At 41.3% G+C, this 25,527-nt stretch overlaps 1 protein-coding gene across 9 annotated transcripts in view; it reads right to left on the bottom strand.

The window, feature by feature from the left end:
- Window positions 1–25,527, bottom strand: part of Nek11 (NIMA related kinase 11) — a 253,223-nt gene that overhangs the window by 174,676 nt on the left and 53,020 nt on the right. For 8 of the 9 annotated variants that reach the window (XM_045136965.1, XM_045136962.1, XM_045136961.1 and 5 more), the window contains exon 4: window positions 12,892–13,010. The exons of the other annotated variant lie outside the window; for it this stretch is intronic. In XM_045136965.1, coding sequence (XP_044992900.1) covers window positions 12,892–13,010 — 119 coding nt within the window. The remainder of the gene's footprint in view (window positions 1–12,891; window positions 13,011–25,527) is intronic. 9 annotated transcript variants of the gene reach the window in all.

Below are 25,527 nucleotides of genomic sequence, written 5' to 3'. Positions count from 1 at the left end.
TCAAGAGGGTATTCATTAATAATGCTCAAAAGCAAGTTATGGTCAAGAACTTGTTTTATAAAATATCCTTGTAAGAATGCAGAACGAGGAATCAGAAACCTATACTAAACATGGAAGAAACCGGCCTCTGCATCCCTCGGCCCACACCAGCAGCGAGTCAGCAATGCTCCAGCAAAGCTTTTCTCTGCTCCCTCTCGGTCTGCCCACACGCTGGCTTCTGCTTTCAGAGCTTACCTCATCACCTCATCTTTTTTTAATTTTTTTTATTTTTTCTCAATTTCTATTAACATTTTCCTTGATTATAAAAAATATCCCATGGTAATACCCTCCCTCCCCCCACTTTCCCCTTTGAAACTCCATTCTCCATCATATCCCCTCCCCATCTCAATCAGTCTCTCTATTATTTTGATGCCATGATCTTTTCCTCCTCTTATGATGGTTTTATGTAGGTAGTGTCAGGCACTGTGAGGTCATGGATATCCAGACCATTTTATGTCTGGAGGGAGCACGTTGTAAGGAGTCCTACCCTTCCTTTGGCTCTTACATTCTTTCCACCACCTCTTCCGCATTAGACCCTGAGCCTTGGAAGGTGTGATTGAGATGTTACTCAGTACTCCAGTCACTTCTTTCCAGCACTATGATACCTTCTGAGTCATCCCAAGGTCACTGCCATCTGAAAAGAGAAGATTCTCTACCCAAAGTGATAGTAGCGTTAATATAAGGGTATAAATATTAAGAGAAGTGTTTACTGGGCAGTTTGATAAGCATAGTATATACATTTATCCAGACATCAGCAGATGTTACACCCCTAGGGCTCATGACTACTCCTGTTGTAGGTTTTCAGTATCAGGGATGTATTCCCTCCCAATTGGAAGGCAGTTGGTTTCCACCATGGCAGACGTACCCGTTGGCTCATTTGGCCTGGCTGGCCAATTATAAGGCTTGCAGTGTCCACTGTTGAGTATCTTCCCTGGTGGTATCTCTTTCTCCCATTGAACTATATGTAGAATGGCTTCTTCCAGCTTTCTGTCAGGTGGTCTACATGGAGGAGGTTATCAGCTCAGTTTCAGCAGGATTTTTCAGTGGCCTTTCAGCCCAAGTATGTGGAGTCTTCAGCAATAAGGTCTTACCATCTATTCCTGCCATTTTCTTTATTTCTTTATTTCAGGACTTTAATATGGTTGGAATCAAAACAGAGACAAGCTCTGCTGGGGACGTAGCTTAGTTAGTACAGTGCTTGCCCAGCATGCACTGCAGGAAGCCTGGGTTTAATCCCTAGCAATGTATAAACTGGATGTGGCAGTGCACACCTATGAAGCCAGCACTTGGAAGGCAGAAGCAGGAGGGTCTGAAGTTCAAGTTCATCTTTGGGTACATATCAAGTTCCAGATCAGGCTGGGATACATGAGACCCTGCCTCAAAACAAGACAAAACACAAAACAACAACAAAAGGGGCACTCATGAAGTCCTCTTATGTCTCCCTGAGGAGACAAACAGTTAATGGCAATTGGAAGGGTACGTGAGGGGCAGAGATAGTTTCTTCAGTGGTGTAATTGGTAAGTTGCCTCTGTTCTGGTAAATAATTCCTACCCCAGGGTCAGGTAAACAACCCTAACTAAACTTCATTTCCACACACACATTAAGTCAAGTTTCTACTTGTTAGGACTAGTTGGGAAGAAGGGGATTAAAAGAAGGTTAGGAGAAGAACAAGCAAAGGTAGTGGAGTTTTGTTTTGTTTTGTTTTTTTAAGTCAAGCCCAACAGACCAGCCTTTTTTTATGAGAGAACAAGAACAAGTGAGAGAGAGAGAACTGGCATGCCAGAACCTCCAGCCACTGTAATCAAACTTCAAATGCATGTGCCACCTTGTGTGCATGTGCAAACTTGTGCACACATCATCTTGTGCATCTGGCTTACATGGGAACTGGGGAGTCGAACATGGGTCCTTAGGCTTTGCAGGCAAGTGCCTTAACCACTAAGTCATATGTCCAGCAATGGAGATTTTTTAAGGGAAAAAAATTACATGGATGTGCAAGTGTCTATTATATTCAGACTTTTATGTCTTTGAATACATATTCAAGAAGTTAGCATTCATTTCTACCCTCAGGAATACAATCACTGATGTGCAACAAACATTTTCCCAAAGCTTTCTACTACTGGTCACTTTACAAATACTGTAATGAGAATTTCAGTTTAGATGGTAGTGTAGGAACCATGCCAAAGCAGCCCAGGGGAGAAAAAGCAAAAAATAAAACCCAGCAAAATGCACTCTTTTACTAAAAAGTGAAGGTGTATGTGGGTCCTTGGGTCCTCCAGGGCCAGACGTGGTTCCCCCGAAGGCATCCAGGCAACCATGGTAAGACTGCAAAAGAATCACTTTCGGGAGACAGTCTCTGTGAACAGTTTGGTTTAATCAATAGGGAAGTGGGCTTATAAGCAGTTGAGGGCCCTAAGGGGACTGGATGTACACATATATAAAGAACCTGGAAAAAACAAACCATACTCAAATACTAGTTAATACAAGAGAGAAAAGGTAAAACTAGAAGAACTACAAAACAAGAAAAAAGGAAAAAAATAAATACACACCTTTCAATAATAACTCTTAGTATCAATGGCCTCAATTCTCCAACCAAAAGACATAGGTTTATAGACTGAGTTCAAAAGCAGGATCCTGCCAGGCAAGGTGGCATATGCCTTTAATCACAGCACTCAGGAGACAGAGGTAGGAGGATTGATGTGAGTTAGAGGTCACCCTGAGACTACATAATGAATTCCAGGTCAGGCTGAACTAGAGTGGGACCCTACCTTGAAAAACCAACCCCCCGCCCCCCAAAAAAGCAGGATCCTTCATATTGTTGCCTCTAATATATCACCTTTCTACAAAGGATGAACACTATCTTAGGGTAAAATGTTGAAAAATGGTGTTTCAAGCAAATAGGCCTAGAAAACAAGCAGGCATCACTACACTATCTGACAGGTAGACTTCAGACCAACATTAGTTAGGAAAGATAAGGAAGGTCTCTATATTGATTTAAGGGAACACTCCAAAAGGAGGACATTATAATCCTAAACATATATGCACCTAACATGGGGGCTCCCATTTTAATTAAACATATGCTATTAGAACTAAGGTCACAGATAACACAGTTGTATTGGTTGACATCAACACCCCACTCTTATCAATTGACAGGTCATCCAGCAAAAAACAAACAGAGATGAATCTGGATTAAATAAGGTCATGGAACAAATGGACCTAACAGATATATGCAGGATATTTCATCCAAATTCTGCAGAATATACATTCTTTTCTACAACACATGGAACATTCTTTAAAATAGACCATATATTAGGACACAATGCAAATCTTAACAAATACAGGAAAATTGAAATCATTGCTTGCATTCTATCTGATTCTAATTTTAGAATCTGCCTGTATTTTGTTCCACTCAGCCTGCTTGAATACTCTCATAGCAGGCAAACCCAACACCTAAGGTGACTTTTGTGGTTACTCTGAGAGTCTTAAGAGCCACACCTAGTACCTTAAGCTCCTACCCTGAAGATATATACATCAGATTGATTGATACATCTAATAATCGAGCAGATAATTAGAAAATCCAAGCATTAAATTAATCCAAGAAGCAAAATTCGCTATGACACAAGAAACACAAAAAATCAAGAAAATATAAATCCACCAAAAAGTATTAATGCACCTAAAATGACCTCCAGTGAGACTGATTTAGAGGAAATGCCTGAGAAAGATTTCAAAAGAATGATTATAAATATGTTCAAAGAAGTCAAAGAGGAAATCAAAGGAAAGAAGACACAGGAAACCAATTTAATGAAACAAAGAAGTCAATACAAGACATGAATAAGGAAGTAGAAATAATAAGAAAAAAACAATCAGAAATACTAGCAATGAAGAACACAGTCAGTGAAATAAAAAACTGTAGAAAATCTCACCAGGAGAATGGATGAAGACCAGGTGGCAGATCCAATACAGTCCAACAAACATAAAGACAAACTAATAGGAAAGTATGAATGGGAATTTCAAGATATTCCAGACACTATGAAAAGATCAAATATAAGAATTCCAGGCATAGTAGAAGGAGAAGAATTTCATTCCAAAGGCATAGTAAGCATTATCAACAAAACCATAGAAGAAAACTTCCCCCAAATTGGGAAACAGATGCCAATCAGCAAAGGAAGCCTTTAGAACACGAAACAAACAAAACCTGGAAAGAACCTCTCCTCGCCATATTATAATTAAACTACCAACCATATGAATCAAAGAAAATATACTGAAAGCAGCTAGAGGGAAAAATCAAGTCACATACAAAGGCAAACCATCAGGATCACAGCAGATAACTCAAAACAAACTTTAAAAGCCAGAAGGGCTTGGAATGATGTAATCCAAGTTCTGAAAGACAACAACTGTCAACCAAGGTTACTTTATCTTGCAAAACTATTCATTCAAATAGATGGAAAAATAAGGACATTCCATAACAAAAGCAGGCTAAAGGAATATTTGAAGACAAAACCACCTCTACAGAAAATACTTGAAAAGATTCTCCATGCTGAAGAGAAAAAAAAGCACATATATAAGGAACCTGGAAAAAAACAAACCATACTTCAATACTAGTTAATACAAGATAGCAAAGGTAAAACTGGAAGAACTACAAAACAAGAAAAATGGCAAAAAAGAAATACACACCTTTCAATAATAACTGCCAATATCAATGGCCTCAATACCCCAACTGAAAGACATAAGTTTTCAGACTGGGTTAAAAAGCAGGATCCTTCAATTTGTTGCCTCCAAGAAACTTACCTTTCTACAAAGGATGGACACTATCTTATGGTGAAAGGTTGGAAAATGGTGTTTCAAGAAAAGGGTCTAGAAACAAGCAGGCATTGCTATCCTAATATCTGACAAGGTAGATTTCAGACCAACATTAGTACAAGCAATCTACACATTTATTGCAAACCCAATCAATATTCCAATGGCATACTTCATGGAAATAGAGAAAACAATCCAAAAATTCATCTGGAAGCTAAAAAAAAACCTTGAATATCTAAAACAATTCTGAGCAACAAAAATAAGGCTGGTGGTATCACCATACCTGATTTTAACTTTTAACCTATATTATAAAGCCATCGTAACAAAAACCACATGGTACTGGCACAAAAACAGTCATATAGGTCAATGGAACAGAATAGAGGACCCATCCTGGGTAGCTATAGCCACCTGATCTTTGACAACAATTCCAAAAGTACTCATTGGAGAAAAGACAGCCTCTTCAGCAAAGTATGCTGGGAAAACTGGATATGTATCTGTAGAAGGATGAAAATAGATCCTTATCTCTCTCCATGCACAAGAATTAAGTCTAAATGGATCAAGGCCTTAATATCAGACCTGAAACTCTGAAACTGCTAGAGGAAAAAGTAGGGGAAACCCTTAAACATATTGGTCTTGGCAAAGACTTTCTGAATATAATCCCAATTACTCAGGAAATAAAACCACATATCAACTGCTGGGACCTCATGAAATTACAACACTTTTGTACAGCAAATAACACTGTGAATAGAGTGAAGAGGCAAACTACAGAATGGGGAAAAATCTTTGCCAGCTATACATCTGACAGAGGAGTAATATGTAGGATATACAAAGAACTCAAAAAACTAAATAATAAGAAATCAAACAACCTAGTTAAAAAATGGGCTATGGAACTAAACAGAGAGTTCTCAAAAGAAAAAAAATACAGATGGCATATAAACATCTAAAAAAATGTTCTATGTCCCTAGCCATCAGGGAAATGCAGATTAATACTACGTTGAGATTTCATCCCACTCCTGTCAGATTGGCTACCATCATGAAAACAAATGACCATAAATGCTGGAGAGGATATGGTAAAAGAGGAACCCTTCTACACGGTTGGTGGGAATGCAATCTGGTACAGCCACTGTGGAAATCAGTGTGGAGGTTCCTCGGACAGCTAAAAATAGATTTATCATATGAGCTAGCTATAGCACTCCTTGTCATATATCCTAAGGACTTGACTCTCTACCTTAGAGATATTTGCTCAACCATGTTTATTGCCATTCTATTCACAATAGTTAGAGAATGAAACAAGCCTAGATGTCCCTCAACTGATGAGGGAATAATGAAGATGTGGCACATTTACACAATGGAGTTCTACTCAGGGGTAAAGAAAAATGAAATTATAAAATTTGCAGGAAAATGGATGGATCTGGAAAGGATTATACTTAGTGAGGTAATCCAGGCCCAGAAAGCCAAACATCACATGTTCTCTCTCATATGTGGATCCTAGCTATAAATGATTGGACTTCTGTGTGAGTAGGAATAAAACTCAGTAGCAGAGGCCGGTAAGCTAGAAAGGGGATATAAAGGGAATAGAAAGGGAATAGAAAGGAAGGGAGTGGAGACTTAATAGGGTGGTATTATATATCTGTAAGTAGAAGAACAGATTAATGGGTATTAAAAGGCCTAAGTGAGGTCAGGGGAAGAGACTGAGTAAAAGAAAGGTGGAGGCTTTCTGGGCTAATCAAAATCTAAGAGGATATAAATAAGTCATATGGGAACCTACTTTTTTAGACAATGGAACACTCAGAAGCCATAGATTGTTACTAGAAATTTTTCAGTGCCAGGAATAGGATACCATCCAGTGAGTTGCTGGCCAGGGAGTTCATTGATACCCCCAAAACATTACAGGCCATTGCCAAGGCCCTTGATTTCCCACCAGGAACAGATGGCAAGACCCTATTGCTGAAGACTCCCCTTGCTTGGGCTGCAAGGTCACTGAGAAATCTTGCTGGAGCTGAGCTGAAAACTTCCTCCATGTAGACCATTTGACTGAAAGCTGGAAAAAGCCATACTGCATGCAGTTCACAGGGAGAGAAAGAAATCACCAGTGAAGATACTCAATAGTGGACACAACAAGCCTTATATTTGGCCAAATGAGCCAATGGGTGAAATCCTGGCACATCTGTTATGGAGGAAACCAACTGCTCTCTAATTGGACTGGAGGCCCACTCCATGTGAGGAAATACATTCCTGATACTGAAAACCTACAACAGGGGTAGTCATGAGCCCTAGGGGTGTAACATCTACTGATGTCTGGCTGAATGTATATACTATGCTTCCCAAACTGCCCAATAAGCACTTATCTTAATGTTCAAACCCATATATTAATTCCACCATCAGTTTTGGTTAGAGAAGCTTTCCTTTTCAGATGGCAGTGACCTTGGGATGACTCATAATGCACCATGGTGCTGAGAAGTGACAGAGGAGTGCTCAGCACTGAAATAACTCTATCACATCTTCCAAGGCTCAGGGTCCATTGCGGAAGAGGTGGCGGAAGGAATGTAAGAGCCAAAGGAAGGGTAGGACTCCTTACAATGTGCTCCTCCAGACACAAAAATAGCCTGGGTATCCATGACCTCACAGTGCCTGACACTACCTACACAAAACCATCATAATAGGAGGAAAAGATCATGACATCAGAACAAAAGAGAGACTGATTGAGAGGGGGAGGGGATATGATGGAGAGTGGAGATTCAAAGGGGAAAGTGGGGGGAAGGAGGGAATTACCATAGGTTATTGTCTACAATTATGGAAGTTGTCAGTAAAAAATAAAATAATAATAATAATCAAAACAGAAAAACAAATAAATAGTATAATAAAATTCAAGTATTTCTGCATCCAGTGCCTTACAGCATGTTGTTTGTGGTTATGACTCAACATAGAAGTGAGGGCACAGCTACCAAATATGTGTAAAACAACTGCTAATAGCAAACATTAACAAGGGTGCAGACATACTGTACATTGAGACATTAAAACAAGTCTCCATTACCTTTTCTTGCTTCTCTCCCCCTCCTGCTAAACCCCTTCTTCCAATGTATGAAAATGAAGTTTAGTTAGGGTTGCTTACCTGAGCCTGGGTTGGGAATTATTTACCAGAACATGGGCAACTTACCAATTATACCACTGAAGAAAATGTCTCAATGTACATTTTCTGTAGTGTATCAAGTGAGCAAAGGCAGTCCTTTTATTATCCCTGGTTTGTTGTTGTTGTTTTGAGTCAAGCCCAACATATTTCCAGTTTTTTTTTTTTTTAATGCAAGAGTAAGAGACACAGACACACAGAAAGAGAGAGAGAGCAAATTGGCATGCTAGGGCTTCTAGCCACTGCAATCAAACTCCCATGTGTGCACCCCCTTGTGTGCATGTGTGATCTTGCACTTGCATCACTGTGCATCTGAGTCCTTAGGCTTCACAAGCAAGCGCCTTAACTGCTGAGCCATCTCTCCAGCCCTGTTATCTCTGTGTTTAAACAAGGAACTAAAGACTCAGATGTGTCAAGCAGCTTGTCCAATGTCACGAATCCAGTATGTAGTGGAGACAATGATTCCTGCATATGCACTGCATAGCTATGTGAGCATGCGTGTCATCTCTGCTAAGCTACTAATACTTTGTTGAGGCTAGGATGTGTACTAGTAAATAAGTTAAATACACTAAAATATGAAATTTACATTTTTTTCTACACATAAGAACCACAAATAAGTGGTTATGACACCATAATGAATAAGAGGCAGCATCACTTATTGTCTGAATCACAAAGGATGGCAGGTCAGATCCTCACATCCAAATTTTTAGCCTCGTTAAATGATTTTCCTTGAATACTGAAGGATTTTTTTAATTTTTTTTTATTTTTATTTATTTATTTGAGAGCAACAGACACAGAGAGAAAGACAGATAGAGGGAGAGAGAGAGAATGGGCGCGCCAGGGCTTCCAGCCTCTGCAAACGAACTCCAGACGCGTGCGCCCCCTTGTGCATCTGGCTAACGTGGGACCTGGGGAACCAAGCCTCGAACCGGGGTCCTTAGGCTTCACAGGCAAGCGCTTAACTGCTAAGCCATCTCTCCAGCCCAATACTGAAGGATTTTAAATCCATAATGTGGCTGTAGGCAGTACTCTACCTACTGCCCACTTACTGCTCTCCTGTGGAGCACCCAGCAAACTAGTCTTCTTAAAAAAATATATATATAATCCTCCCTATGTGGGTCCTTTTAAAACTCAATTATTTTAACTAAGCAACCTCAAACACATCAAAAATATTTGGGAAGGGGCTGGAGAGATGGCTTAGCAGTTTTAAAGTGGTTGCCTGTGAAGTCTAAGGACCTACGTTCAACTACCCAGATCCCACATAAGCCAGTTGCACAAGGTGACACATGCGTACAAGGTGGTGCGTGCATCTGGAGTTCGATTACAGAGACTGGAGACCCTTATGTTCCAATTCTCTCTCATGCTCTTACTCTCACTCTCTCTCATAAAAAAATAAAGACCAGTCTGTTGGGTTTGCCTCAAAAAAAAAATTTGGGTTCTCCCCTCCCCACCCCCGCAGCCCATGCCATGCCTCACAGGTCCTGCATGGCCTTCCCAGCAAGAGGGTTTTGACTAGGTTTTCAGAATCATGCATGAATTACCTCCTGTGGGGAGGGGCTTAGATCCAATTGGAGAGCAGTTGGTTACTCCCTAAATAGTCATTTCACTATTGTACTAATGGACACATACATCTTGATGGGTTGTGTGGTTCACAGGCTCCACTGCTGGTTAAGACTTGTGACTTTTCTCTCCCAGCAACTTGCCTAGCAACCCTAGTACAATGACAGCTAGCCATCAGGAGGAGACTTCTAGCTCAGTTCCAGCTTGATTTCTCAGTGTCCTACAACTGCAACATGTGGTGTCTTCAGCAATAGGGTTTTGCAATCTAGTTCTGGTTGGCCACCAAGAGCCTTGGCAATAGTATGCATTGTTTGAGGGGCCTCAGTGACCAACAACTCACTGGAAGCTATGCCATCCCTGGCACTGAGAGTTACCTATAATAACCTACAGCTTCTGAGGGCAGCATTATCCATACCCAGGATGCTTCTGCCTAAGCTCTTTCAAGTTGCGTTTTTAAAATTAGTTTATTGATTAATTAATTTGCAAGCAGAAACAGAGATAGTATAGAGACAGACAGAATGGGCATGCTAAGGTCTCCAGACACTGCAAACAAATTCCAGATGCATATGCATCTGGCTTTACATAGGTACTGGGGAATTGAACCTGGGTTGTTAGGCTTTGCAGGCAAGCACCTTCACCACTAAGCAATCTCTTCAGCCCCTCAAATTATATTTTGCTTTTTTTTTTTTTTTTGAAGTAGAGTCTTACTCTAGCTCAGGCTGATGTGGAATTCAACATGTAGTTTCAGGGTGGCCTCGAACTTGCGGCATCTTTCTACCTCTGCCTCCCGAGTGCTGGAATTAAAGAAGTATACCACTACACCTGGCTCCCAATTGTATTTTTGAATTATCTAGAAAGAATTTGCTTTCCATATGTCTTTTCCATAGTTGGATACTTAAGTCAACCACATTTCAATTTTATATTTGTACATAGAATGCTATATTTGGCATCTTTATGTATATTTGTGCTTTTAATTGCTTTCCTCATACAAAGCTAACAGCATACTGGGAAGAAGAAAGGAAGGGAGGAAGGAAAGAAAGAAAACTGGAAGTCCTATATATAGTTAGCAGTTTGGGTAGTAAATCAAAGATTACTAGATACTCGTTCATCTTAGTTCAGTGTGACAGGGTTCCAGAGGTTGTTGGAAGTTGTGAGTGAATCACTTGGTATCTCTGTAATCAAGCATATGTTTCAGGAGATACATGGAAAGTTACAGGATAATCTGATTATCTTTAAAGACATCAGAAACCACAGATGATACACTTAAGCAATCTGACATCTGCAGACAGCCAGACCTTGGTGTGTCCTATCAACAAACACTTTTATCCAGGAAGAATAATCACCCAGAACTATGCCTAGTCCCAATGTGAAGGCCCCCGTAGCTGCATCATGGTATGCACAATTGTGTGTCCATCTTTTAAAAAAATATTTTATTTAATTATTTAAGAGAGAGAGAAAGAGGAAGAAGCAGATAGAAAGAAAAAGAGCATGGGCACACCAGGGCCTCCGGCCACTGCAAATGAACTCCAGACACGTGTGCCCCCTTATGCATCTGGCTTACGTGAGTCCTGGGGAATCAAACCTGGGTCCTTTGGCTTTGCAGGCAAACACCTTAACCGCTAAGCCATTTCCCCAGCCCTGTGTGTCCATCTTTCATAGGTCTATAAACATTTAGTTCTGGATCTGAAGCGATGGCTTGGTCCATATAGTGCTTGCTGAGCAAGCAAGAGGACCCGAGTTTGGCTCCCCAGCACCTATGTAAAAGCTAGGTGTGGTCGTGTGCCTGTAACACCTGCACAGAAGCAGAGACAGACAGATTGCTAGAGTGCCATGGCTAGCTGAGTTGGTGAGCTCTAAGTTGAGAGGCCCTATCTCAAAAAATAAGGCGGAGAATGAGGAAGACACCCAGCATTGACCTCTAGCTTCTACTCACACACAAACATACATACATACATGCACGCAAATCACATACATACACATGCAGAAATATCAACCATCATAGTTTTCACTTACAGAAAATCATTAAAAATTTTGGGCTAGAGAAATGGCTTAGCAGTTAAGGCACTTGCCTATGAAGGGAAATGACCTAAATCTGATTCCCAGTACCCATATATGCCAGATGCACAAGGTGGTGCATGTGTCTGGAGCTTGTGCCCATTCTCTCTCTCCCTTTTCCTCTCTCAAATAATAAATAAAAGTAAAAATAAAGAAAGCCAAGCGTGGTGGTGCACGCCTTTAATCCCAGCACTCGGGAGGGAGAGGTAAGAGGATCACCATGATTTCAAGGCCACCCTGAGACTACATAGTGAATTTCAGGTCAGCCTGAGCTAGAGTGAGACCCTACCTCAAAAAAACAACAAAAGAAAAATAATAAAATATTAAAACTTTTAAATTGTTGAGACAAAAACTACAGACAAGAATTATAGACAGGAAAAAACTTAGAACATTGATCTTCATCAGCTATTTCCTATCAAAACTGGGGTGTGTGTGTGTGTGTGTGTGTGTGTGGGTGTGTGTGTGTGTTTGAGGTAGGGGCATGTTCTATCCCAGAGATGACCTGAAATTCACTATGTAGTCTCAGGCTGACCTTGAACTCACAGCAATCCTCCTACCTCTGACTCCCAGGTGCTGAAATTAAAGGCATATGCCACCATGCCTGGCTCAAAACTGATTTTTGTTTGAATATTTATCTCTTTGAAGCTAAAGAATATCTTCCATTGCAACCACTCAGCTCATCTTTGGTTGTAAAGTCAGATAAGCTCCAGTGACAAGCTGAAAGGTACGCACACAATGCATATGTGGTACATGACCACATTTATAACACAAGCCTACTGTAGGATGTGATAGTTTCATGGCCTACTAAAGGTATCTGAGAATCAGTTGTTACTCAGGAGATGAAAGATAAAGCAACATACTCAACACAAGTTTCTGTCTTATATCCAGGGCCAACTGGACTTCTAAAACAACAAAAACTCATATAAGCAAATTCTCTGCAGGTGAATAATTGCTCAGCGGTTTCCTCAAAAAAATTATAAAAAAAAATTAAAAAAAAAATTATAAAATTATAAAAACTGCAAATGTTTAATCATAGTTGTTTACCTTTCAGGCTTGTTTTCTTTCAAATCAATCAGAAATATCCACTTGTGAAGTTCTGACATGACTATCAAAAAGATACCCTGGGGCCGGACGTGTTGGCACATACCTTTAATCCCAGCACACGGGAGGCAGAGGCAGGAGGATCGCCTCGAGTTCGAGACCACCCTGAGACTACATAGTGAATTCCAGATCAGCTTAGACTACAGTGAGACCCTACTTCAAAAAACAAAACAAACAAAAAAAGATACCCTGCTCCCAGAAGCAAATCAACATACCTCTCGTGCATATAATCAACTCCGAGCAACAACTGGATAAACCATTCTATTATTTGATTTTCAGGAAAGACTTTTCCAGCTTCCTTATATTCCTGAATCTTGTAGTCCAGATCGCCACCCTGGAACAAAATGCCATAAACTTTAATATCTTTTTGAGTTAAGATTTTTTAAAAAATATTTTGTTTTTTTGTTTGATAGAAAGAAGAATGGGCATGGCAGGGCCTCTAACCACTGCAAATGAACTCGAGATGCATGCACCACCTTGTGCATCGGGCTTATGTGGGTCTTGGTGGTTCAAACCTGGGTCCTTAGGCTTCACAGGCAAGCACCTTAACTACTAAGCCATCTCCTCCAGCCCTCAGTTAAGATTTTAAAAGAAAGCTCTTGCAAAACAGTTAGTACATACCAGCGATTGCTAATCCTAGGAGAGTTAGCCTTACGGACACTCTGAACCCGATGAAGACTCTCTCCCTAGCCAGACTCTAGCAGGCGCCTTTGAGCCTTCTTTTCTAGTTGGCCCCAGCCTTGATCTCTAAAGTCTTGAACACATGGTAGCATAGTACCTAAAAGCTCAAGGCTTCATCTCTAGAATGACCTGAGCTCAGCGGAAATGACTGAAAAAGTCAAGAATGCCATTCCTTCAGCTGACACCTAAAGCTGGAGCCCATGCCTCTCACCTCAGTGGAAAGGTCACTGTAATTCACAGGAGATGATTATATAAAGCAATATAAAACAATTGGGTTAATCCAAGTTTCTGTTTTGTATTCAAGGCCAATTTGATTTCGAGAACTCTGAGTTTGATAAGCATCAGTTAACAAAACCAATGCATTTCACATGGGCCAATCTCCATGTCCTGATGTGATTTTTCACTTTCCGGACTCTGCTCAGGACCCTGTTGTCTCCCCTCCCTCCCACACCTTCCCCTACAAACCTAGTCACAAATCGAAATAGATCTCAGCTCTTAACCCTATTGTCAGTATTGTAAAATAAAAACCCTGGTCACTCACTTAACTGATGTCTACCTGGAATTTATCTTTGATATCACTCAAGGGATAAATCCTTATAGAGAAGAAAAGTTAACACATGTGCTTAGTACTGACTATTGTGCATAGATTCCTGTGTTTAATGCTGACTACTGTGTATAGACTCATGTGCTTAGTACCGACTTCTGTGGATAGATTCCTGTGCTTAGTGCTGACTTCTGTGGATAGATTCATGTTTGTACTGGCTACTGTGGATAGATTCTTGTGCTTAATGCTGATTACTGTGCATATATTCATGTGCTTAGTACTGACTACTGTGTATAGAATCCTGTGCTTAGTACTGACTGCTGTGGACAGATTCATGTGCTTAGTGCTGACTACTGTGTATAGACTCATGTGCTTAGTACTGACTTCTGTGGATAGATTCCTGTGCTTGGTACTGACTGCTGTGGATAGATTCATGTTTGTACTGACTACTGTGGATAGATTCTTGTGGTTAATGCTGACTACTGTGGAGAGATTCCTGTGCTTAGTACTGACTACTGTGTACAGATTCCTGTGCTTAGTACTTACTACTGTGGATTGATTCTATTGAGTTTTGCATGTTCAACCTCCCAAGTGTCTTGGAATGACTGAATGTCCACGTTCTCTGTTTAACTTCCGAAAAAAAAACTCTCAGGAAAACAGCAACCTTTGGTGTACGTGTGTGTGTATGTCTGTGGTTCCTAACAATAGTTGATCATTTAGTCAGGCACTGGTAAAACAAGTCAAATTGGTGAAACAGCAGCAGTTACAACAGGCCGGGAACTGCCAATGGGCCCAAATAACAAGCACCTCAAGCACCGGGCAGTGTCTGATGCAAGCCTCGTGCTGATGGTGCTGTGCTCGTGTGCTTTTGTTACCGCAGAGAACAAAAGGCTGCAAGTCAACCTCCCCAAGAGAACGTTTATGTCTGACCCCTTCACAGTAAAGCTCTGGAAGATCAGAGACGACTTGAGAAGTGTGCTCTGAAGACAAAGCTGGGCAAATGCAGCACTACGTCTGGCCTCTGCGGGATGTGAAACACAGATCTCACTCAGTGCAAGAGGTTCCTGGGAGGCCCACAGGAAGCACAAGAGGAAACTAGGAAGCACGCACAGACTATCTGTGGCACAGTCCTCTGTAGATGCCAAGTAGAAGCATTTATAGGCAATGAGACAATCCAAGAGAGACGACTTGTCATCAAACAACAAGAAGTCAACTAAACAACTCACTTGCAATGCATTTTTTATTTCTTTCTCTGAAATGTGCAAATATGTGCCTAGCATTTCTCTCCTTTCACACAAAGGCATAACAAGTCACAAGTATAACATGGACTAGGGAATTGGCTTAGCGATTAGGGCGCTTGCCTGCAAAGCCAAAGAACCCAGGTTCTATTCCCCAGTTCCCACATAAGCCAGATGCACAAGGTGGTACATGCATCTGGAGATGGTTTGCAGTGGCTAGAGGCCCTGGCGTGCCCACTTCCATTTCTCTCTCTCTCTCTCTCATGAATAAATAAAAATAAAATAAATATCCAAAAAAGTCTTCAAAGAAAAAGTATAACATTTTACTCATAGCCTAGCTGAAACATAGTTTCCTATTGAATTTTTCTGGGCTAAAAAGATCAAAGCTTGTTGGAATTAAAAACTATAGTGAAATAAATATTAGATTTCTTAGCAAAAGATACCCAGTTTCCTTCTTTTTCTCCAAACATGTTTTTCTATCTCCTCACTTCCTAATTCTGAAGTTTCTTAGAATTGTGACAGATGATGCAAACTATACCATAATAACATTTCTATAGTTGTGTAAAACATTCTTAAATGTACTTAAAAATTCTTTAGGGAATGCATGTGTCAGGGTCTCTAACCACTGCAAGGAAACTCCAGATGTATGAGCCACCTTGTGCATCTGGCTTACGTGGGTCCTGGGGAATCGAATCTGGGTCCCTAGGCTTTGCAAACAAGCACTTTAACCACTAAGCCATCACTCTGGCCTGAAAACATTTTTTGATAATAGATCATTGCAACATTTTGTGAAGTACACAGGAAAGCCCTACTGACTGAAGGTGAGGTACACATGTTTTCAAATCTCAGATTTGCATTTCCATCCAAGAAGGCTTTAGCAGAGCTTTTCCTCATATAGAAAACCTTAAGAAGTTTAAAGCATGCAAAAGAATTCAAGGTTTCTCAATATATCACTCAGATCTTCTGAATGTGCTAAAACATTTCTAGTAATAGAAAGATGGTGTGTCACCATCTCTGCCCCAAGGAAGGGAGGGAAGAAGAGAAGGTGAGAGGGAAAGAAAAACAATCTTACCTTAAAGAAATATCAATGAAGCTGCCTGCTAGCTTCTTTTTAAATTTTATTTATTTGCATGTATGTATATGTGTATGGATGCACATGGGTCTCTTGCTGCTGGACATGAACTCCAGATACATGCACCACTTTGGCATCTGGCATTAATATGTGGCTGCGGGGAACTGAGTACAGATAAGCAGATTTCGCAAGCAAGCGCCTTTAACCACTAAGCTCTCTCCAGGCGCTCTGCTAGCTTCTTACATCAACCAGTGCTTCATTCTTTAGGAAGGTCATGCATATGCCCAGTTGTCTTTATAAATATGGCCTTCACGTAGAATTGTCTGGCCCAATTGTAATACTACTGAATTTGGGGAATTTGGCTGTGCATTAAAATAGCACTCCTTTTAGGAATTTATCTCCAAAGTTCAGTTCTATCTTTGTCATTTATTTTATTTATTTTAAAGATTTTAAAGAATATATATATATGTATGTATATATTAATTTAAGCGATGGGGAGAGAGAGAAAAAAGAGAGAGAGAGAGAGAATTGGTGCACCAGGGCCTCAGCCATTTCAATAGAACTCCAGACACTTGCACCACCTAGAAGGCATGTGAGATCTTATGTTTGCCTCACCTTTGTGCGTCTGGCTTACATGGGATCTGGAGAGTCGAACATGGGGCCTTAGGCTTCACAGACAAGTGCCTTAACCACTAAGCCATCTCTCCATCCCCTACCTTTGTCATTTTTAAGCCATGTTATACAAAGAAATATGTATGTCTGTTTCTGTGTTTGTTGTTTTCTTGGTGAGTGAATAAAACTATGTTCCCTGTGAATCATCTTCCCATAATGCTCGTAGCTCTCAGAAATTTAATGTTGCTTTGTCATTCACCTCTCTATATCACCACTACCACCCATCTCACCACCACTCCCCCCACCACCAACTTAAACCCATGGCCTTGCACATAGTAGGCAACATTCTACCATTGAACTGCATCCCCAGCTCCCACCAGCTCTTCTTAAATAGTAAAGGCAAGTCATTCTCAAATAGTGAATAGTAGTCATGTGCCCATTTCCTGCATTGATATTAAGTGCACAGTTCCCTGTGACTTTACAAATACATATCTAAATTATTAAGGAAGAAATAAAACAAACAAAAATGGCCTAAAACAATGGGCCTGGATGTGGAATATTTAAAAAGAGATACACAAACTCCCCCTTCCTCTCCCGGGAGAATCATAAGAACGGTTAACAGTTCTTAGTATTAACCAGGAGGCTGTTTAGGCAACACAAAGACAAAACACCACGAAAACACAGAGAGCCAGGTCTTATACTCAGGTTTCCTACTTCTGATTTTAATTTTGTAGGTTTATCTCCAAGAAAAACTATTTATTTTTCATTTGCTGTGTTCTTTAATAAGCATTGTATTTTATTTTCTGAGAATTTAATTAAAGTAGGCAAGTCATCCACAGATTAAAGAATAACAAATTGTGCTTTGCCATAACAAAGGAAGAAATACAATATTTTTATGAAGCTATGCAATTTTTTAACTCAGCAACATAAAGAACACTTGATTCTTTCTATCTTCAGAGCAAACCCCAAATTTCTTAATAAAATGTCACATCACAGTTTAAGTTCTTTTTAGATTCTCTATAAGTTTTGTCTGCTTAACTTTGTCTTTGAGAAATATTTAATGGTGACTTTTATTGCTAAAACAAATTAAATGAGAATAGATCTGAGTTTGAACCAGTATTGATATCACCCTAACTCTATACATCTGACATAAAACACTTTCCTTCATTAATGTCATCCATCAAAAGTTACAATGAAAGCCTTGATGTTGACTTCTAGTACTTAGAAAATCCGTAAGCCCCAACTGCTATTTGGTAGATAGATGGTGTCTCCTCATGCCTCCATCCCAATTAGCCAACATCTGATGGACTTTGAAATACTGAGACCTTAAAGAAATGAAGAAGGGTTCAACTAACTGTAGTTAAGTTTTAAATCCTAAAAGGATTTGGTTTTTAAAAATTAATCCGTTTTTAAAGCTGTCAATATAAGTGCTTACAGCCAGTTTAAAAGACTGAAGCAGAGTGTTCTCAGAAGCACAAACACAATAAAACCTAAATACTAAAAGAAGATACAAAGTGTAACGTAACCACTGAAGTTTAAAACTAGAAGGGGGTATGAGAAATCATTTTGCCAAACTTCCTCGCTTTAAAATGGAAAGCTGTTCCTTCACTGGGCTGCTATCTCAAAAACTGTTCCTACACACCCTACCATGTCTGATTAACCTCCATCCAGTGGGCTTCAGAAGCATGGGAGTTGCTTGTTGAAAATGCACATTCTCATGCTGCCAGTCAAGACAGGACCAAAGAATATGTGTCTTTGCCACAAGCACCCCAAGTGACTTGATGGAGTCTATGTCCACACCTGAGAAACAGTACTAGACAGTAACATATGGACCTTAGGCTTAGTACTCTGCCCAACATTAAAAATATTTCATACAATAGTTTAAACAACTCCCAAAGCAAAAGATGTATGTGAGAAAGGCAGGGTTGAATAATGTGATAGTTTTTAAAATTCCATGATAGTACTTAGGAGAATAGCAAAAATTAAAGGTCTAAGTGTGGAGCAGATACTTTCTGGTTGCTGGGACAAAATGCCTGACCAGAAGCAGATTATGGGAGGGGAGGGTTTATTTCAGGTGTATAACTTCAAGGGGCAGTTTCATCATGATAGGGAAAGCATGGTACAAGCAGGAAGCTGGCTTACATCTTGTCACATATCTGAGTAGAAATAGTCTAAGTACTGGTCTTGGAGCCGGGCTAATAAATGTGAAGGTTTTTCCCAGTGACACACTTCCTTCAGCAAGGCTCCACCTCCCAAACTGCCACCAGCTCAGGACCAAGCATTGAAAATATGGGAGGCTATGGAAGACATTTCATATTCAAGCTACCACAAGGGGCAAGAAGAAGTGATCCTTTGCCTTTGTTTTGTAGCATTTTGCGAGCTCAGTGTAATAGCATATTGAAAGTGGAGAAATAAACTGGGCGTGGTGGCGCATTCCTTTGATCCCAGCACTAGGGAGGCAGAGGTAGGAGGATTGCCATGAGTTTGAGGCCACACAGAGACAACATAGTGAAAACCAGATCAGCTTGAGCTAGAGTGAGACCCTACCTCAAAATAACCCCCCCAAAAGTGGAGAAAGGCCAGTCTACATTATGCTCTTTAACACAAAATAAGAAGACCTAGATTTTTTGTGATTTTTTAAAATTAATTTATTTGCAAGGAGAGAGACAGACAGACAGACAGACAAAGAATGGGCATGCCAGGGCCTCTAGCTACTGCAGAGGAACTCCAGATGCATGTGCCACTTTCTGCATCTGGCTTTACATGGGTACTAGGGAATCAGACCCAGGTCATTAGGCTTTGCAGGCAAGCATCTTAACTGCTAACCCATCTCCCCAGCCCCAAGAAGACCTAATTTTTAAATAATTACTAAAGAATGTCCTGCAGTCTTGTGTTGTGTCTGATGATATAAGTGTTGATCACTTGGTTCAGTCATTAAATCTTTCTGTCTATCATGTTGTATAAATTTAGTTCTTCCTGCTGAGATAAATGTACACGAATAACAATAACATGACAGAACTTGCTTCTCGCTCGAGAAACAATACAAAATAATGCCTTCATCCAAAGCTTTGAGTTATTATTTTAAATAAGCCATTTGGAAAACTTTCTAAAGTTATTCTAATTCTATTTTAACACTTATATCAATGCAAACTCATAGGTAAACTAAAATCATACATCAGTAAGACCCTGTCTCAAAAGAAAATTCACTTCTCCAAAAAGAAGGGGCATTTAAAAAAGATACAGAAGCCAAACTGAAGGAGCCTAGTAACCCAAACTAGAACAATCTGAGTAACAGAATTAATAACAAGAGTATCTGGGCCATAAAATAGCTATCCATAAGTCCATAATGGCAGAAAGAAATAATTTTTTAAAAATGAGTTAACGTAGAGAAGGAACAGCTTTCCCTTACAGGAGAATCCCAGTTAATAAATATAAAAATGTCTTAGAAAAATACATAATCACGATTAGGCAGACCACAATAAAAACTCCTGCAGACAACTTCCACAGAAAGCTGTACAGCTCAATGTGAAGGCTAGAGAAGAAATAGAATATGAGCACAATCTCAAAGAATCTTCCCTGGAATATTTATCAGCTCTATAGTGGAGAAAGCCAGAAGCTGGAACCTTCACTGAGTGACTCAAGTTAACAACACCAGAAGACATGCCATGAATCTGTAGCCCCTGGTATGATACCCTGAGAAGAACACAGAGTCACTTCTGCAGCTGCACCCAAGTAGGGAACCTCCGTGTACTTATGGAAAATACCACACAAAGGCACACTGAGTGACCTTCTGTAAAATGACTTGTTAGTGCCCATTGAAAACATCATGAAGGTCACACAAAAACAAAGTAAGAAAGGGAAACTGTCACTGATGCAGAGCATGCCAAGGAATCAAAATTCCATGTTACTATGTAAGAGTCCTGCCTGGATCCTGAAATAGACAAAAGACTCAGCGGGGGAAGGGGGACTGGCAAAATAATGATTCTTGGCTTTGATAATTGTACTCTGATATCTAAGCTGTTAACATTAAAGGATATATGTTTAGCTCCCAATATGTTACAATTAAAAGTGAGGTATCCACTGAGAAATCCTGCTGGAACTGAGCTGATAACCTCCTCCACGTAGACCAGCTGACAGAAAGCTGGAAGAAGCCATTCTACATATAGTTCAATGGGAGAAGAGATAACACCAGCGAAGATACTCAACAGTGGATACTGCAAGCCTTATAACTGGCCAGCCAGGCCAAATGAGCCAACGGGTGCAATAATGGCAGGTCTGTCATGGTGGAAACCAGCTGCCTTCCAATTGGACTGGAGGACTTCTGGTTAAGATGGTGGTGTAGGTACCATGCCAAAGCAGCCTAGGGGGGAAAAAGACCAAAAAAACTCAGCAAAATACACACTTTTACTAAAAAGTGAGGTGTATAGGAAATTGAAGCGGCAGCGGAGAAGTAGAAGAGTTATAGAGCATCCAGAGCCTGCACAGGAGGGAAAAGCGGCTCCGGCAGCTCGGCCAACTGCCGTGGCCGCGGCGCAGCAGAAAACCGCCAGACTCGGCTCCAGCCGCAGGAAAAGCCAGGTGCGGGATTTTCCCCTCACACCGCGCTCTCCGCAACTTGGAAACGTGAGGGGAGAGCGGCAGCGAGCACGGAGGAGCAGACCGCGAGGTAGAAGAACGCTTGGAGCAGCGAGAGAACCAGAGCAGCCGCGGCTCCCTCCCCTCCCCTCCCCCACCGCCTGAGCCCAGCTCCAGCGAACAGAGCAGCGGCCCGGGACCTGGCCACGCCAACTTAGGCTGACAACGGGACCCAAGCAGGAGCAGAGTTCGGGAGCAACATCTGCGGCTCCAGCACCGGTACCAGCGGCCCCAGCAGCAGCAGACCCAGGAACGGCAGCAGCGGCAGATCCCGCAGCAGCAGCTTCAGGGGGAGCAGCGGCAGTGGACACAGCAGCGGCAGCTTCAGCAGCAGTGGTGGCTCCAGCAGTGGCAGCTACAGCAGCAGCAGAGGCAGCAGCAGCGGCTCAGTTTGCCCCGTAGGAAAAGCAAGTGCCCAGCTCCAGAAATCAGAACAGCAGCCCGACGACCCAGGCAGCAACTTGACTGAGACCAAAATCACCCAAGGTAACTGGGATTGCACCAGGGAAGGGTCTCACTTGGTCACAAGCTGACTTGGATCCCTCAACAGACCAGAAATCTAAACCTCTTTGTTGATAGAGGATCTGGTCATTATAATAACTACTCTTGCATACATACTCGGGGCTGTTTTTGATTGAATGTGTACAGTGTTTAGTTAAATTTTAGAATCTACCTGTATTTTATTCCACTCAGCTTGCTTGAATACTCCTTTAGTAGGGAAACTCAACCCCTAAGAACATCTTTGTAGATACTCTGAGAGTCTTAAGAGCCACACCTAATATCTTAAGGTCCTACCCTGAAAATATATTACATCAAATCAATTGATACAGCTAAGAATACACAGCTAGCTAGAAAATCCAAGCATTAACTTAATCCAAGATGCAAAAATATATACATTATAACACAAGAAACACTAAAAACCAATTGGACTGGAGGCCTGCTCCATGGGGGGGGGGGGGGGGAAGGATACATCCCTGATACTGAAAACTTAAAACAAGGATAGTCATGAGCCCTAGGGGTGTAACATCTGCTGATGTCTGGATAAATGTATATACTATGCTTATCAAACTGCCCAGTAGTAAGCACTTCTCTTAATATTTATACCCTTATATTAATGCTACTCTCACTTTGGGTAGAGAATCTTCTCTTTACAGATGGCAGTGACCTTGGGATGACTCAGAAGGTATCATAGTGCTGGAAAGAAGTGACTGGAGTACTGAGTAACATCTCAATCACACCTTCCAAGGCTCAGGGTCCATTGTGGAAGAGGTGGCGGAAAGAATGTAAGAGCAAAAGGAAGGGTAAGACTCCTTACAACGTGCTCCCTCCAGACATAAAATGGATATCCATGACCTCATAGTGCCTGACACTACCTACACAAGAACATCATAATAGGAGGAAAAGATCATGACATCAAAATAAAAGAGAGACTGATTGAGATGGGGAGGGCATATGATGGGGAATGGAATTTCAAAGGGAAAAGTGGGGGGATAGGGTATTATCATGGGATATTTTTTATAATCATGAAAATGTTAAAAAACAAATGGAGAAAAAAAGTGAAGTATTAGGTTCCTAAATCACAACCCACGCCTTTCTACTTCTACATGGTTCCTTTTAACCACACTGCCCCAGCTCCACCTCACCAAATTCTTTCAACATATAAAATGGACATTTTCATGGTACCCACAGTCAGAAGCCATTTCTTTCAGCCATTAACTCCAACACCACTTTAACCACCCTCCCTGTAACATCACATTCCCCATTGTGGTTTATCCAGTGATAAAATGACCCAATTAGTTTATCAAACTCACTTAAGAAATGTTATGACAGTGCTGGGGATGTAGCTCAGTAGTAGAGTACTTGCCTTGCATATGCAGAGCCCTGGGTTCAGTACCAGGCACCAGGGAAGAAAAGTAATCAAATTATCCCTGTTATCCCAAACTGTGCCGGATAGTTGGAGGTTTTTTAAAGACCCTTGATTACTAATTGCCTTTGAGAACTTTGAGCACTTAAGGATCCAGTAAATAACTCAGGGCTAGGCAGATGGCTCAGGGGCAAGAGTGATGCTGTGCAGGTGTGAGGACCTCAGTTCAATCCCCAACACCCACATAAACAGCAGTGCACGACCAGGCATGTCTATTTCCCCAGCGCTGAGGGGGACAGAGACAAGAGGATCACTAGGGCTCCCTGGTCAGCCAGTCTACGTGTAAAATGAAGAGCTCCAGGTTCAATGAGAAACTCTCTCTAGGGGGCAGAAAGGCTATAAGCATCTTATATCCTCTTCTGCCCTCTGCAGGTGTGCACGTAGGGTGTGTGCATATGCCAAATGCAGGTGTGCGCACACACATATGCACATCACACATACTACACACACCCACACCAAAAGATATAAGAAGAAGAAATAGTCCAGAATGTCACTTTGCTTACAAGCCCATGAGGATGGGATTTGCTGAGATGTGACCGGGAATGTTTTTCCTGATAGAAGAGGAGCACGTGTAGAGCTGGACTGGAACCTGAATGCTTCTCTGAGAGTAAGGAGAACAATGTGTGTGTGTGTGTGTGTGTGTGTGTGTGTGTGTGTGTGTGTGTGTGTAGATGTGCACACCCATGCAGAAGCCACAGGAACATGTCTGACATCCTTTTTTCACTCATCTGCCTATTTTTGTTCCTCTGCCTATTTCCTTGAGATGGAGTCTCTCGCTCAACCCAGAGCTGCTATTTTTTTTTTCCAATTTTCTTTTCAGATAGTGAGCCCTAGCGATTCTCTAGTCTCTGTCCCCGTCCATAGGACTGGGGTTACAGACATGGTAGATACCCAGACTCAAACTCAGGAGGCCTTAGGCCTTCATGTGTGTGGCAAGCGCCTTCACCAGCTGAGCCATCTCTTCAGCCCCATGCTGGGTGACTTTTTTTTTTTGAATGATAGAAACATTTCTGGTGGCCTGTTCATAAACCACACCCATAGCCGGGATCAAACTCCCCTGTCCTCAGCTGTGAGCCTCAGCTTTTCTCAGTGGTCCTTAAACACTGACAATTATTTTCTTTATCACTCTATTTTTCAGTTTTCACAAAAGCCATCTTTTTTTCTTTTCTTTTCTTTTCTTTCCTTGCAGTTCTAACCCAGGCAGGCTGCCCAGAGAGCTTCCAAAACGTTTACAGCCTGAGGCATACCCCAGATCAATTGAGTCAGATTTTCTGGAAGTGGGCCTTGGGCCTGAGGAGCTTTGAAAGGTCTCCAGGTGACTCGAACGGGCTGCGAGGTTCATAACTAACACTAGATTGATTCAATTGTTGCTGAGCTGAGCATCACCGCACAGGAAACAGACAAGCCCACCTGTTAGTCTTCTTCCCCTGACAGTATATGTTCTCCTCACTTCTGACCCCCTCTCTTGTGGAGCTGTCATCTCATCTAAGCTCTGATACACCTACTGACCAGGTTTCTGGAGATGCCTCCCCCTCACCCACATGGAAGACCGACCCTCGGGCACTAGTCCACAGGTCTGTAGTACAGTACCATGTTAGCTGTGCCAGCCAAAGAAGATAGGAAAGTATAGTTTATATGGTGTGTAGTTTGGGGTAACTTCTCACTTTGATTACATACATGATTTTCCTCTGGTCTCTGATCTCCCACATTGATGCTCTCACTAACTCCAGGCCTGCCACCTATACAATTTCTTTAAACTTGGGGTAACCATAAGTGTAACTCTTTTCATTGCTCATTCTCTTCTGAATTTCTTTAAAAGCCTCAGTTTCTCTTAAATTATCCTTATTAATTCCCCTCCCTGTGCATGTGACTCTACTCTAGTTTTTTTCCCCAAAAACTATATATATATACATGTAGGTAGGTAGGAAAGCATCTATCATGTGCTTTCCTAAAGAGGGAGAATACCAAAACAGAAGAGAAATTGAGGTTTTGGGGAAAAAACTTGGGGTCATAAATTCTGGGTGATGCCTCCTGAACCCCAAAATCCTCCATCACCAAGAGCTAGGATTATCGACAGGCTTCCCTGTCCCCTGGCATTTATGCCAGTGCGGGGATCCAAACTCAGGTCCTCACATAAGTGTGGCA

Source organism: Jaculus jaculus, chromosome 17, assembly GCF_020740685.1.
Source record: "Jaculus jaculus isolate mJacJac1 chromosome 17, mJacJac1.mat.Y.cur, whole genome shotgun sequence".
NCBI lineage: Eukaryota > Metazoa > Chordata > Mammalia > Rodentia > Dipodidae > Jaculus > Jaculus jaculus.
The sequence above is the reverse complement of the archived record's forward strand: the minus strand, read 5'-3'. Positions and strand labels throughout refer to the sequence as shown.